General features: G+C 37.9%; 1 protein-coding gene and 1 long non-coding RNA gene across 2 annotated transcripts in view; one reads left to right on the top strand and one right to left on the bottom strand.

The window, feature by feature from the left end:
* The window catches only part of pax2b (paired box 2b), a gene marked incomplete at its 3' end in the record, with an annotated part of 73,047 nt that overhangs the window by 30,444 nt on the left and 27,603 nt on the right, over nt 1-15,000 (top strand). Inside the window, 1 exon segment of the mRNA NM_131640.1 lies at nt 12,599-12,774. Within this exon segment, the coding sequence (NP_571715.1) occupies nt 12,599-12,774 (176 nt within the window).
* Nucleotides 4,825-15,000, bottom strand: part of LOC137496855 (uncharacterized) — a 167,440-nt gene continuing 157,264 nt past the window's right edge. The window contains exons 12-13 of the long non-coding RNA XR_015504643.1: nt 12,514-12,751; nt 4,825-6,237 (exon numbers count right to left, since the gene is read on the bottom strand). This is a non-coding gene — a long non-coding RNA (uncharacterized LOC137496855). The remainder of the gene's footprint in view (nt 6,238-12,513; nt 12,752-15,000) is intronic.

Genomic DNA, 15,000 nt, shown 5'->3' with positions numbered 1-15,000 from the left:
ACTCACACAGCAAAGATGCTTTTATGAAAAAATTATCTTCCCTGCAGCAAAATCTAGTAATTATAGAATGTAAAATCTCACAATGCTTTGGAAGATGCTGCATGCTAAAGGTTCAACATGCACTGCTGATCAATGTGGTGTAGAAAAATACATGTTAAAAAACTAAAAGTAATGCAAACAAGCAAGTGAGTGACTTTGAAAAATCAGCGACCGTAGTATTACATTTAAACTAAATGTGAAAGGTAATATATAAAGACAAAACAATAATAATTAAATATATAAATGTGACGTTTTGAAGCAGAAAGACTTTTGCAGTATATTTTCCTCTAAAATGTACTCCAGTAACTTTTGTCTCTTTTTTATGCATCTTAGAAGTAAAACGCACAGTAAATTAATCATGTTTTCTGTAAACAATTACAAATAAACAGCAAGTAACAAACTATTTAAATTTTGAAGTAGAATTTAGATTTTAGTCACTTTTATTTTTACAAAACCATTTTTAGTCCATCTATAATGATGTATATTAGGGTAAACATGTAATAATAAGCTTTGGAATTATAATTAAATGAAATGCAAAATTTCTCAACCTCTCAAACCTTAACACAAACTATATATATGAACCGCCAACAATTGTGGCTCATGTTTTACACAGCGGATGCCCTTCCAGCCGCTCTCACATTCACACACACACATACACTACGGCCAATTTAGTTTATTCATCTCCCCAATAGCGCATGTGTTTGGACTGCGGGCATTGGGTGTTTGAACCCACGCCAACAGGGGGAGAACATGCAAACACCACACAGAAATGCCTACTGAACCAGCCGGGACTCAAACCAGTGACCATCTTGCTGTGAGGTGACAGTGGCAACCACTGATTAAACTTAGTTTATATATATATATATATATATATATATATATATATATATATATATATATATATATATATATATATATATATATATATATATACATACAATAAGGTTGTATTAGTTAAGGTGAGTTAATGCATTTACTAACATGAACAAACAATGAACAATACATTTACTACAGTATTTGTTCAAGTTAGATAACGTTAATGAAAATACAGTCATTCATTGTTAGTTCATGTTAATTCACAGTGCATTAAATAATATTTGCAAGCATGCATTTGGATATTAATAATGCATTAGTAAATGTTGAAGGTGTTCAAAGTTAGTCCATGCTAATAAATACTGTATTTGTAAAATTATTCTTAACTGTGACCAAAATGTATTTATATATAAAAAATAAACTCAGTTTCACTAAATTCCTCAAACAGCGTCTCAAACCTCGACACAAACAAACAAAATGCAGTGCTGAAAATAACTCTTATAAAAAATAACAGATCTTGCTGGTATAAGCAGTGTGTTTTCAGTGTCCCGCTTGTGGCTCGAGCTGTTCCTACAGTAGGTTTGGACGCAGGGCCCATTACGAGGCCAGCAGAGAGATAATGCACTGTGACATGCGTTATGTACACGGCGGAGCGGCGAGAGCGGGCCACGGGGACACAGGTGTCACGCCAGCCATTAATCTGACAGCGCTACTGTATTACTGCAAATTAAAAGTAGCACGATACAGAGAGAGAGAAAGAGAGAGAGAGTGTGTGTGTGTGTGTATCCGCATGGACTCTGGCTGTCTGAGCTACGAAGCTGCAAGTGACATTTAAGAGAATTTGCAATTCCGCCGAGAAAAGCTATTACGGCACAAATTAACATCTAACATCCACACATCCCAGCACCCCCCTTTACAGCTGTCTCATAAGAGCAGACCATTAAAAAGATGAGAGCAGTTTTACGCCGACCAAACCAACCCAACACACCACCGCCACCACCACCAATCTGTGCAGTGCATTCCAGATTAAACTGTGAAATTAAACTGATCCAGCTTTTGTTTGTGCTAATTTAACAAAGTTGTAAATAAAAGAAGGATTATTCGGATTTAGCAAGTCTAATGGTTCTCGAAATCTGAAAAAAATAAATAAAAAAAACAATTGTGTGTATTTTAACTGTAAAACATCATTTATTCATTCATTTTCTTGTCGGCTTAGTCCCTTTAGTAATCCAGGGTCGCCACAGCGGAATGAACCGCCAACTTATCCAGCAAGTTTTTACGCAGCAGATGCCCTTCCAGCCGCAACCCATCTCTGGGAAACATCCACACACACATTCACACACACGTTCACACACTACAGACAATTTAGCCTACCCAATTCACCTGTAACCGGAGGAAACCCACGCGAAGGCAGGGAGAACATGCAAACTCCACACAAAAAACGCCAACTGAGCCGAGGTTCGAACCAGGGACCTTCTTGCTGTGAGGCGACAGCACTACCTACTGCGCCACTGCCTCGCCCTACAGTAAAACATAAGAATTGAAAGCAACTACAGTCATAGGTTTATCCATAGGTAAATCCATCATAAAGTAATTTTGGGCTGCAAATATTTAAAATGACGTCTCTGGAGGGACTGATTATTAGAGAATGGTTTACAAGAAAATACTATTTTAGTCTTTCTTTTTTTCAGAATTGCATGTTTAATTTAATTAGTTCTTTCTTTGTAAATATTTGTGAAAATCATGAGCAGTTTTTGTGAAAATTATTTGAAACCATTTTTGCACGTGCTCAGTTATATCGAATCAACAGCAATTAAATCTAAATTCTAAACATGATCTCACAAAACAGAAATAGCTCCATCGTGAGGCAGATAAAAAAAAAAATTAATGAGATTTATTCATATACTGTCCATTTAAAAATTGTGTGCCGAATCAAAGTGAACACACTTCACTTAAAATGATTTCTCAATGGTACAATCATTCCATTGGATTTGATTTAGAGTGTATACATCATCCCTGTGAACATTGGGATGTGAAAATAATGGATTTTTCCTTTGATCACCTTAAATAACAGAGCTGCCACTAAATGCACAGACCTTTTATTAAAGCATTTGATTGCGTTCCTAACTTTTTTTGCTCATTTAAGACAAAATTAGTTGTTTAAAAAAGACCCCACTAAGATCAACACGTTTAGATGTTATTATTGTTATTTGTATATTATTATGTATATTATTATGGCTGGCAGCTAGCTCTCTGCAACTCTTACATGGTGGGCCACTGAAGTTAAGCAGGGCTGCGCTGGGTCAGTACCTGGATGGGAGACCACATGGGAAAGCTAGGTTGCTGCTGGAAGTGGTGTTAGTGAGGTCAGCAGGGGTTGCCCAACCTGCAGTCTGTGTGGGTCCTAATGCCCCAGTATAGTGACAGGGACTCTATACTGCCCGTCTTTTGGATGAGACATTAAACTGAGGTCCTGACTCTCTATGGGCATTAAAAATCCCAGGATGCCCTTTGAAAAAGAGTACCAAATTTGCCCACTGGACTCTGTCCATCATGGCCTCCTAACCATCCCCATATCATAATTGGCTTCATCACTCTGTGGATGCTGCACACTGGCGGTAGATGAGGAGATTCCCCCTTATGTGTAAAGCACTTTGAGTGCCCAGAAAAGAGATATATAAATGTAAGAAATTATTATTAATTATTATTATTATTGTTATTATTATTATTATTATTATTATTATTATTATTATTATTATTATTATTATTGTTATTATTATCATTATTATTATTATAATTATGTGTATATGTTTGTTAAAACACACACCCAAAACCCAGAGTGTCCACTTTTGTTCCGTTTTAAATGGCGTGTACAAAATCAGTTTGGGGAACAGTCTATGGGCCCTATCATACACCCGGCGCAATGTGGCACAAGGCGCGGCGCAATACTCTTTTACTACTTTTAGCTCGGCGCAAGGGTCATTTTGAGGCGTTGCACTACGCTGTTTAAATAGCAAATGCATATTATATCCTATTTATATCCTGTATATATATAAATAGGATATAAATATAAATGATTAAATATTACAAAACATATTAATTTCTAGCCTACATGAAGATTTAAAAACCACTGCCTAACTTTCTTCATCTCGGGAGGCTTTTTAAGTTTATTCAATTTGCTTTCGTATAATGTTATTAGCAGTATTATTTATTATATCCATATTTATATTTGTTTTATTAAAAACAACCTTAGATTTGTCCACCTGTCAGGTTTTAGACCATATGGGGCACAGCAGGTGTATTTGGAAATAACTCCGTTTTTTGACCAAACTTTGTTATTATTAATCATTTATTAGTTTGCTGGAAATTAGAACTGAATTTAGAAATAGTTTTAAAAACAAATCTTTGCACTTAACAAACGAAATTAATTATTTATAGGCTAATTGATGTCTGTTCGGTAAGGTTTCCTTATCCAGGAGAGCAAAAGCGAAAGTGAACTTACTTTACGTCCTGTAAACAGCGAATGCGCTTATGGCACGACGCAGCTGGCTCTTAAAGGGAATGGGAGATGAGACTCTGATTGGTTTATTCTCAAAACACACCTATAACTCATTATGAAAATAAACTCAACCCTTTTAGACTATGCGCCATGGCGCAAAGCAGATTTTCCCGTCCTTAAGTTAGCAAAAATGTGCCCTTAAAGCGTTTGCGCCCTGCGTTTTGCGCTCTGCGCATGGACCGTCAAAATAGAGCTTTATATATCACTATAGAGTGCATCTGACAGTCACGCTTCGCTACATGAACTGACTGTTTTGAGTTGAGGCAATGGTGGCTGCAACAGAAAGGACGGAAAAGGAAAAGGAAGTGTTTTTATGCCTAAATAAAAAGAAAGCACAGAACAGATTCACATTTAAGAGCAATGGGCATCCCCTGATGGTTCAGCGGTATGGGTTGCGTATATGAAGAATCGACTTCTTAATGTTTATTGCCCCCCTTCATAGAAAGAATGAAAAATACAATAGAATCCTGGGAAAACATGAGGGTTGACAGGTATGGTTAACATATAGTATTTCTGTCATGACAACTCTCAGAAAGATTTAGTATGGTAATTAATATGTACAGTATATAGCAATGTTGATGTGTTTGGTCTTGGTGGAATAAATCTGCTGCGCTGCTGCTGCTTTGATTATTATGGCAGAGAAGTATAGAGACTTACTCCTGCCAGTATATTCACACATGCAGTCTGTGACTTTAACACACTGCTGCTACAAACATAATAGTAATGCAACCCTCGTAGCAGATCTAAACACAGGTGGAGCTGGGGTCGAGGAGGGTCTCAAAGTGTTGCAATATTACAGAGCAGAACAACATTGAGCTTTTAAAATGTTGAGAAGCAAGGCTGATGAGGAAACATCAACCAATATCCAGCACCATGTAGCAGATTAAGTGCACTATCAGCCTGCATGCGCACAGAGTTTCATAACAGAACTTTGCATGCGTTTTTAAATTAGTTTTGCCAATAACAAACTAATGCTCTTCATTATGACCAAGACATTCTATAGCATTGAGTCCTACAGCATTATTGATAGAAAAACCCAATCAAGTAATAAAGCATCTTTTATAACCAAATTACCTTAGTTTTACAGATACTTTAACTATGGTTACCACATAGTGCATTAGTATGCTACAATGTAAATTTGCTGCACTGTCAAGTGTTGCAATTATCAAACGTTGCATTGTAAATATGCATGATTCTAATGAACACATATGCATGATTCAAAATGTCATGTACTAAATATAATGCCTTGAAAAAGTCTGCATGAAGTAATTTTACAGTGTACTTTAAAAGAGTGCATATGTGCAAAGTTTTGCAAATAAACCACTTTTTATTTAAGCTATACAATTATAAGAAGCTCGTACTTCATGTATTTTCAGTATTAGAATACAAACTACTACTCGTCCCTTTGGAGCTGTGATGGTTTTCCACTAAAAAAGGCATGTCAAATCTGGAGATCTGAAGCGAAAGTGTAAGAGAATCTCTGGCTTGGCCGTCAGTATTTCTCTGTGTCTTTCCCATGGGGTCAGGCCCTGTGGGTGTGAATCCTGCGGTGTTATGGAGTTGCTTATCTGCTCTGATAGAGCGGCTCCCTCGTTACCTCAGTCTTAATACTGACTCACGTCAAAAGGAATCCGCTCCACTCAGTCGCAGATCAATACCACAGCAGCAGGGCAGCACACGTCGCAACTGTGCAGCAGCGCCTCAAAGCATTGCGGCTCCAGGTGAAAGCCATTACATAAGCACTAATGGGAGAAAACACTGCTTCATTCTGTGACCCAAGAAACCCGCCGGCCGTCTGGATCAACCGAGCACTTCACTTTGGTAACCTAATAGAGAGAAGAAATAGAGCAAAGGTGGAGAAAGTAAAGTTATAGTTAATGGGAAAATGACAGTTCTGACATCAGTGTTGTTACAAATCTGTATGTTTTTATTCTGACATACGTTTTTGGAAAGTCGTTTGATGTCATACGAACTAGCTTTGGCACTTTCTGCATATGCAAACTTTAAATATACACTTTTATATTTGAATTTAAATTTATTGAATGGGATAGCCCCTTGAGATGAATCATCTCATTTTCGAGGGGGTCCCTAAAAAGTAAATCAAACAGAGAACAACACATCATAACGTACATACACTTGACAAGACAAACAAACAATCAAACAAGCAGCACACTCCACCTGAAACACTTCCCACAATCTGAAGCCTAAATAAGCAAACACATAAAATCAAAAGTGCAAACAATTTGATATACAAACATTCGCAGGTTGTCACTAAAAAAGAAAATAAATTAGCCAACCCGGGCTCATTGTGGAAACGTAACCCTGCGGACGTTTCTGCAGACCGCGAAATACGTGCCGGGAGGTACGTATTCGAGCAGTTTTTGTTTTCTAGGAACCGCGAGAGGCCGCTGTGCGCGCTGTTTCGCATCTCTGACGCCTCTCGGGAGCGTGCACCATTCGCGCCTGTGCTCGTGTGAAAAGCCGTGTGAAAAGCCGCTGTGGAGCGACCATCCGTCCGACTGATTCAACGACTGAACGATCGATTGAGCGGCCGGCCAATCGGCCAACACGGACGTCCCCCTCGTAACTCTGCGAGCTAAGCGGACAAACTGGTAGCAGCGGGAAAGCCCTCCACTCGGAGGCGAGCCGTCAGCCAGCGAGCGCGAAGAGGAGGAGCGGAGCGGCGCCACACGGCCATATGTACCTAAATGCGGACATACGTACCTCCGGCCACGTAAATCGCAGTCTCCAGAAACGTCTGCGGGGAAAGACAGACAGATATATAGAAATACAGATGAACAGACGGATGGATGGCAGATGAACGGACGGACGGACAGATAGGTAGAAAACAGATAGGTAGGTAGCTAAATATATAGATAGACAGATATACAGACAGACAGATATACGCACTGTAAAAAAATCTGTAAAATTGACAGTATTACTGGCAATTTTGGTTGACAGTAATACTGTAAAATAAACAAGTGCACTGTAAATGAACAAATAGATAGTTAGAGACATATAGATGCATGTAGTTTTACAGCACAATTGTTATCATTAATTTGCAGTACAGTGCGCTTGTAAATTTAATATAATATTTTTAGGTGTGCATTGACTTGGATATAGAGACAGATAGACATATAGGCAGGTAGACACATGGACAAAAAGACAAACAAACAGATAGATATACAGACAGACAGATTGATAGAAAGACAGACAGACAGACATATAGACATACAGATGAACAGATAAACGGATGGATGGGCAGACGGAGGGAGTGAGGGAGGGCTGGACAGATAAATAGATATTCAGATATATATATACAGATGAACGGACGGACCGAAAGTTAGATAGAAAAACAGATAGGCAGGTAGCTAGATAAATAGATAGATATACAGACAGACAAATATACGCACTGTAAAAAAAATCTGTAAAATTGACAGTATTACTGGCAATTTTGGTTGACAGTAAAACTGTAAAATATACAAGTGCACTGTAAATTAACAAATAGATAGTGAGACACATATAGATGCATGTAGTTTTACAGCACAATTGTTATCATTAATTTACAGTACAGTGCGCTTGTAAATTTAATATAATATTTTTAGGTGTGCATTGACTTTTTTACAGTAACAGTCAGCTGTATTAGGACAGACAGATGGATATAGAGACAGATAGACATATAGGCAGGTAGACATATAGACAGACAAAAAGACAAACAAACAGATAGATTTATAGACAGATATATACAGACAGACAGATTGATAGAAGGACAGACAGACGTAGATGAACAGATGAACGGATGGTTGGGCAGACGGAGGGAGTGAGGGAGGGCTGGACAGATAAATAGATATACAGATATACAAACAGATGGACGGACGGACAGTTAGATAGAAAAACAGATAGGCAGGTAGCTAGATAAATAGATAGATATACAGACAGACAGATATGCGCATTTTGGTTGACAGTAATACTGTGAAATATATAAGTGCACTGTAAATGAACAAATAGATAGTGAGACATATAGACACATGTAGTTTTACAGCACAATTGTTATTATTAATTTGCAGTACAGTGCGCTTGTAAATTTAATAATAATACTGTAAAAAATTGCCTGTATTACTGTAAAATTGACAGCAATTTTTTTCAATGCAGATATAAAAATGGACAAGTAGAGAAACAGACATAATAACAGATGAGTAGATAGATAGACAGACAGACAGCCGGACATATAGACAGATGGATGTAATATATTAAGCTGTACTGTAATGATGTTGTTTTCCTGGTCATAGTGAGAGTCAGTAGTGTGTTTTCTCTGCGCAGATGAAGCGTTACGTTCATCGCTCTGCCAGAACAGCGAGCCAGCGCAGTAATGGCCGCACATGTGTGTGTGTTGCTCATCCAGTGAGTGGGAAGCTGTTGTCACTGCTGTGAATGACAAATGCAGTCGTATTGATCAGGTCTGTGGCCCAGGCTCCCTAATGGCACCTAATTAATGACTTCATTTGCCCCAGCGCCCGATACAGCAAATACCCACTCCACCTCAAGGACCCCCATGGGAGCTGTCCAAACAGAGCGCCAGAAAGCGGAAAAACACACACGCCTAAGCCAAGCATCACTGTTACTATTGCTCAGAGTGCTGTGATTTCAGCTTGCAACTGGCTAGAAAACCTATTATAACACGCAAAAAAAGAAAGAATATATACATACATACATACACACACACACATATATATATATATATATATATATATATATATATATATATATATATATACAAAACATACGTTTTGAAGAATCTCCCCTTTCACCCATACTCCTCCTCCTTTCCTAGATGGCTGGCATGGTGGCCCAGTGGTTAGCAATGTTGCTTCACAGCAGGAACGTCACCGGTTCTAGTCCTTACCAAGACAGCCAACATTTCTGTGCGGAGTTTGTACGTTCTCCCCGTGCTCATGTGGGTTTCCCCCGGGTTCCCCAGTTTCCTTCCACCGTCCAAAAACATGCTAAAACTAAAGTAAACTAAACTAAAGTTAATTGACTAATCCAAACTGGCACCATAAACATGCTCCTAAGTGGTTATCTCTTACGCCCTATTCACACGGGGCTTCAGCGTCAACGCTTGACAGAGGGCGTGTCTGAAGTTGGAGCTGAAACGATCGTCATAGAAGCGTCAGCCAATGAAATTCAGTCAGCAATAGGCCACTGTCTGAGCTGGTGTATTTGCATACAGCGATCTGATTGGCTGACGCTTCCGTCGGCGCTTGAAAAGTTGAGCTGGTCCCAACTTCTGCAGCGAGGAACGCTTCTGAAGCGGCGCCGACGGATCCACAATGCAGTTCGGCAACGCCTGACGTCACCCATTCAAAGTGAATGGGAAGCGTTGACGCTGACGCCCCGTGTGAATAGGGCGTTAAGAGCAATCACTATCTGTTCATTAGCTACTACAGCAGGGGAGTTCTCCAGATCTACCTGAGCTCAAACTCCCCTCTCGCCTTGCAAACTGGAGGGAGCCTTGGGCTCAGGGATCTTATATGCTCAGGGCTCCCTCTCGGGACAGCATGCCAAACATGCTTTATAATCAATCATCAGCTAAGTGTGAACTCTTGAAACAGCATAACAATTTCCTAGCAACACCCTAACAGCTACCTAGATTGTTCAATCAATCATACGGCAGTACAATCTGAACATAATGACAGACAGTAACTACACACTTGCAACTATTCTGAAGAAAACAACAGCAATGCATTAACAACAATATAAATGGCTTACTCAGTCATACACCAATGCATCCAGAAGAGCATTGTAAACATTACAACAGTGTCCTGGCAAATATGCCCAAGCAACCACACAGCAACACACTAAGCACTCTTAACATAACTTAACCTACAGTAAGTGACCTTGGCAGTCATCTACAACGCACCACTGCAGGGGGCATGTTTTGCAAGCATCAAATATTGTACGGATGTAAAATCATACTTGGATACTTGGACACACACACACAGAGAGAGCAGTGTCCATTGTGTGTGTGTGCGTGTCTGTGTGCGTGTGTGTGAAAGAGCGCGCTGTGCAGAAAGAAAAGGTCACCGTGACAAGCGCAGTGGTAATAACCAGCTGAAATGGTGCCATCAGACAGACATGATTGATCAATTGAATTCAGCGGCAGTGAAAAATGTGCGATCAAGAAGAGTATTATAGACACGATGAGCTGGGACAGGATACTCATCAAGACTTCATTCCAGCCTGAGCCTCCATCTCTCCATCTATCCCTCTCTCCTTCTCTCTGCTTTTAACCTCTCGTCTCTATCCTCACCGATTCCTGAGCTATAAAAGAGAGAAAAAAAAAGATTATGAACAGAAATCAAACACATTTAATGATATTTACTTGTATATGTGCAACCTTGCACACTTGTTTTTGTACCATACTAAGTGATGTTTTATAAACAAATTTCGGGAGGAGCACGATCAGTCTTTAAAGAGGCTAATTCATCACACACGCAATCATTATATTATCCAATCAGCTCAAGAGCAAACCCCTATAAACAATTAGGGTGATTTCACACCTGTGAATCGATTCAGTTTTTCCGAAACAGGGATTTAAATTGTTACAGTGTTGCTCTTTGCTCTTGGTGCGGTTCGCTTTCACACGACAAAGTTTCTAAACGGACCGAAAGAGCTGGTGGTGGTGTTTGACAGGGTGCGCGACGTGTCTGAAGAACGAGGAGGGATGCGGTGGGGAGGGGTGAGAAGGGTGCGCGACGTATTTGAGGACCGGGAGGGAGACGCGCGATTTACGGGAGATTATCTCTAGTCTAGGGAGACTACTGAAACTTCCGGGAGACTTGGGATGTCTGGAATAACCTCCCGCCCTACTCACAATTCTCTCTTCCTATTACACATCCATAAAACACTGTGATGTAGCCGTGCTCGGATCGTATCGCTTTCTCACTACAATCGATCCGCTCCAGAGTTCGTTTTAATCCAGCCGAGACCACCTTATTCAAGCGATTACGAAGCGATTGATTTGGTGCGGATTGGAGCGCGATTGGTGGAGGAGGAAGAGGAGGGTGGCCGGGTCGGCCAATCTGGCGGCTTTTCGCGTGAGAACAGCACAGGCGCGAACAGCGAATGCTCCGGACAGGCGCCCGAAACGCGAAAAAGCGCGCACAACGGCCTCTCGCGGATCCGCGAAAACAAAAACCGCTCGAATACGTACCTCCCGGGACGTATCTCTCGGTCCGCAGAGCTACGTTTCCACAATGAGCCCGGGTTGGGAAAAAGTCTTATCCTTTTTATTTTGGCTGGAATTAATTATTTTATTTTTGAAAACAATTTTAAGGTCAATATTAATAAGATATAATAATATATTATTATCAACTATATAAAGGTTTTTGTCCCATGTCTCAAAAGCACAACTTGTTTCCTTACTCGGGTCATCATTCTTCCTCTACATCCATTCTCTCTGTAAGCTGGGTCAATCAATGCAGGCAGTGCATGTCATACATCACAGCAACTGTGGGCCGCACGGAGAACATAATATGCTGTGAATGCAGAGTGACAGATTTGTAAGGGAGACACGACTTTCTAGAGAAGGCAGGATGTGAAGATATTTAAAGGAGCTCTAAAGCATTCTGGCAGCGTGAGGAGGAGGAGGAGAGAGAAAGAGAGAGGTGTGGGGGAGTCTTTCTGCACAAGGGTAATCAGGTCAGAGGAAAACCAGGAGAAAGTGCTGTGTTTGTGAAACCTTGTTTAACCCGGTAAGGAGGTTGAACAATACTGCACAGGTTTTCTTCAGGTGTTGGCCATGTTCAGAATAAAGACGTTTTCATCCATTTATTTTGCTTTTGGATGGATGCGAGTTGCTATTAGTGGACCAATTGATACCGCACCCATGGACATAAACACCAATCAGAGAGGAGATAATGTTGAAGAGGGAGAGGAAGTTATTCTGATTCAATATTATGATGTTTTTTCTTATTTTAAAAAAAATGTTGTACAAACAAATCTTTTTTAATAAATAATTTTGACTATTTTGATGTCACTGTGCCTTTAGTATACTTAAAACATCTGAGGTTTTCCTTTTAAAGCACAAATGTAAACATTACCTTCTCTCCTTTGCCTCTAGAATATTCTTTCCTGCTTGTTTCTCTCTCTCAGTCGGATGTAATGTGTTGTTGTGTGTGTGTGCAGACGGGTCGGAGGGTTCTGCGCAGAGCAGTGATTCTCAGGGCAGTGTGGAGAGTCTGAGGAAACACCTGCGGGCCGATGCCTTCACACAGCAGCAGCTGGAGGCCCTGGACCGAGTGTTCGAGAGACCCGCCTTTCCTGACGTCTTCCCTACATCTGAACACATCAAACCAGAGCAGGTTAGTCATTCTGCCCCAGGAAATACTCAGATCCAGACTCATTATTCCTAACAAGAATGTGCTTACAAGTGGCCTTAACTAATATGTACTTACATTGTTAATCATTCATTACAATGTACTTTTTGTGTAAATATCTGTTTTTACATTGCACTTATGCTTGATTTAAATACATGCATGCAATTATATTTGTAATTAATTTCAATAAGTATATTTGTAATTACACTGTTGACCTTACACCTTAACCCATGCTTAAACTTACCCATACCACCAAACCTGTCCCTAACCCTACCCATACTCAATTGCACAAGCAGTGTGTTGTAATACTTTATGAACACATTAAGTACACTGTATATATATCCTGATGTAAGTACATAGTCGTTCAATGCATTTAATATAAAGTGGGACCAAAATGTAAAGTCAGACTGTACTGTGGTACAAGCGTGGTATAAGATGGTGTACAGAAGTGTTTGGAATCCTGAGGATTTTCAAATGTTTTGGAAAGAGCTTCTTATGTTGACCAAAGTAACATTTATTTGATTGAAATGTAATAAAAGCAGTGATGTTAATGAAATAGTATAACCTTTGAAAGTAATTGATTTTCTATTGTAAAACAATGTCAAATGTAATATATTCCAGTGATCCAGAGTTTTTAATCTTCATTGCCGTTTTCAGTGTCACATGAGCCTACAGAAATTAATTAAATATTCTGATTTGCTGCTCATTTATTAATATTGGTTTTTATTACAATAATTGTACAAAACTGCCAAAAAATAGGTAGAAACTGATTTGTTTTTTTATAAATATTTTTTGATTAATAAAAATATATCAAAAATAATAAATCAAAACTAATAAAAAATAAATTAATAAAAATATTTTTAAAAGGAAGTATTTAGAACTATACAGGTTTTTAAAGTATTTTTCTTAAAATAAATGCATTCATGTAGAAGTATTTATAATTCATTTATTCATTATTCATTTATAATAAATATAAATAAAATAATAATAATAATAATAATAATATAAAAATATATTCATATATCATAATATATAAAAAAATAATACTTAATTAATAAAAATGATCTCAAAATGAAATATTTAGAACTATAAAGTTTTTTTAAAAAGCTTTTTCTTAAAATAAATGCATTGATGTAGAATTTAAGTAGTCATTTAAATAAATACAAATAAAATATTAATATTATTAATAATAATAATATATAAAATATTTTATTTTATTTTATAATATATTATTCATATATTGCATTATAAAAATTATATATACATATATGCATATATATATATATATATATATATATATATATATATATATATATATATATATATATATATATATATATACATACATACATACAACATATGTATTTTTTGTAATTTTGTATTATTTTATAGATGCATATAGATGTCTTTTCATAAACAGATGTACAGTTGAAGTCAATATTATTACATAATTATTATCCTAGTAAATAAAACATATAAAACTTTTTTTAGAAGAAAAAATATTATCAGACATACTGTGAAAATGTCTTTGCTTTAATATTTACATAATGTTGTCTATTGAACACATTTTTTTATTATTTTCCATCAGAAAATCAATAAAAAGCGTCATCCTCAATGGTTAAAACTGTAAAAAGTGTTACGCTCTATTTAACATTAAAAAATAAAATAGTAATATGCTGTTAATTAAGAAAAAAATTTACATATAAAAATAACATACAATGTTTGGGATTTCAAGAAAGCACAACCACGACTGTTCAATCTCAACACCAATACTATGTGGCATTTCAGGTTGGTGTATGTGTGTATAAATATGTGTTGTTCAGCAGTAATTGCTAGTGTTGCAGTGAGGATCAAAGAGCAAAACTCCCTCCATCTATTGATTTTTCAAACAGAATAAAAAAACACCTGAGATGAGCTCACAACACCAGCACATGAGAAATGATGTCATTTCCTGTCAGAATCCTTCAAAGCTGTGTGCCAAAGCTAAACACTCGCAAAATAACAACGTTAGCAATTAATAACACACACGCAGGCACAAACAACAGCATATGAAACCCTTTATGTGTAATTTTGTATCGAAAGTGTTGGATTTATTATAATGGATAACCTTTATTTACTTTCATTAGACGACTAAACAACAAGTGACGATTAATTTCTCTCGCCCGAAAGCGTGAGTCAGAGCCATAAAGCAAAGGGAACAGCCTAATTGAG

This window comes from Danio rerio, chromosome 12 (genome assembly GCF_052040795.2).
Source record: "Danio rerio strain M-AB ecotype USA chromosome 12, GRCz13ab, whole genome shotgun sequence".
Taxonomy (NCBI): Eukaryota; Metazoa; Chordata; class Actinopteri; order Cypriniformes; family Danionidae; genus Danio; species Danio rerio.
The sequence above is the reverse complement of the archived record's forward strand: the minus strand, read 5'-3'. Positions and strand labels throughout refer to the sequence as shown.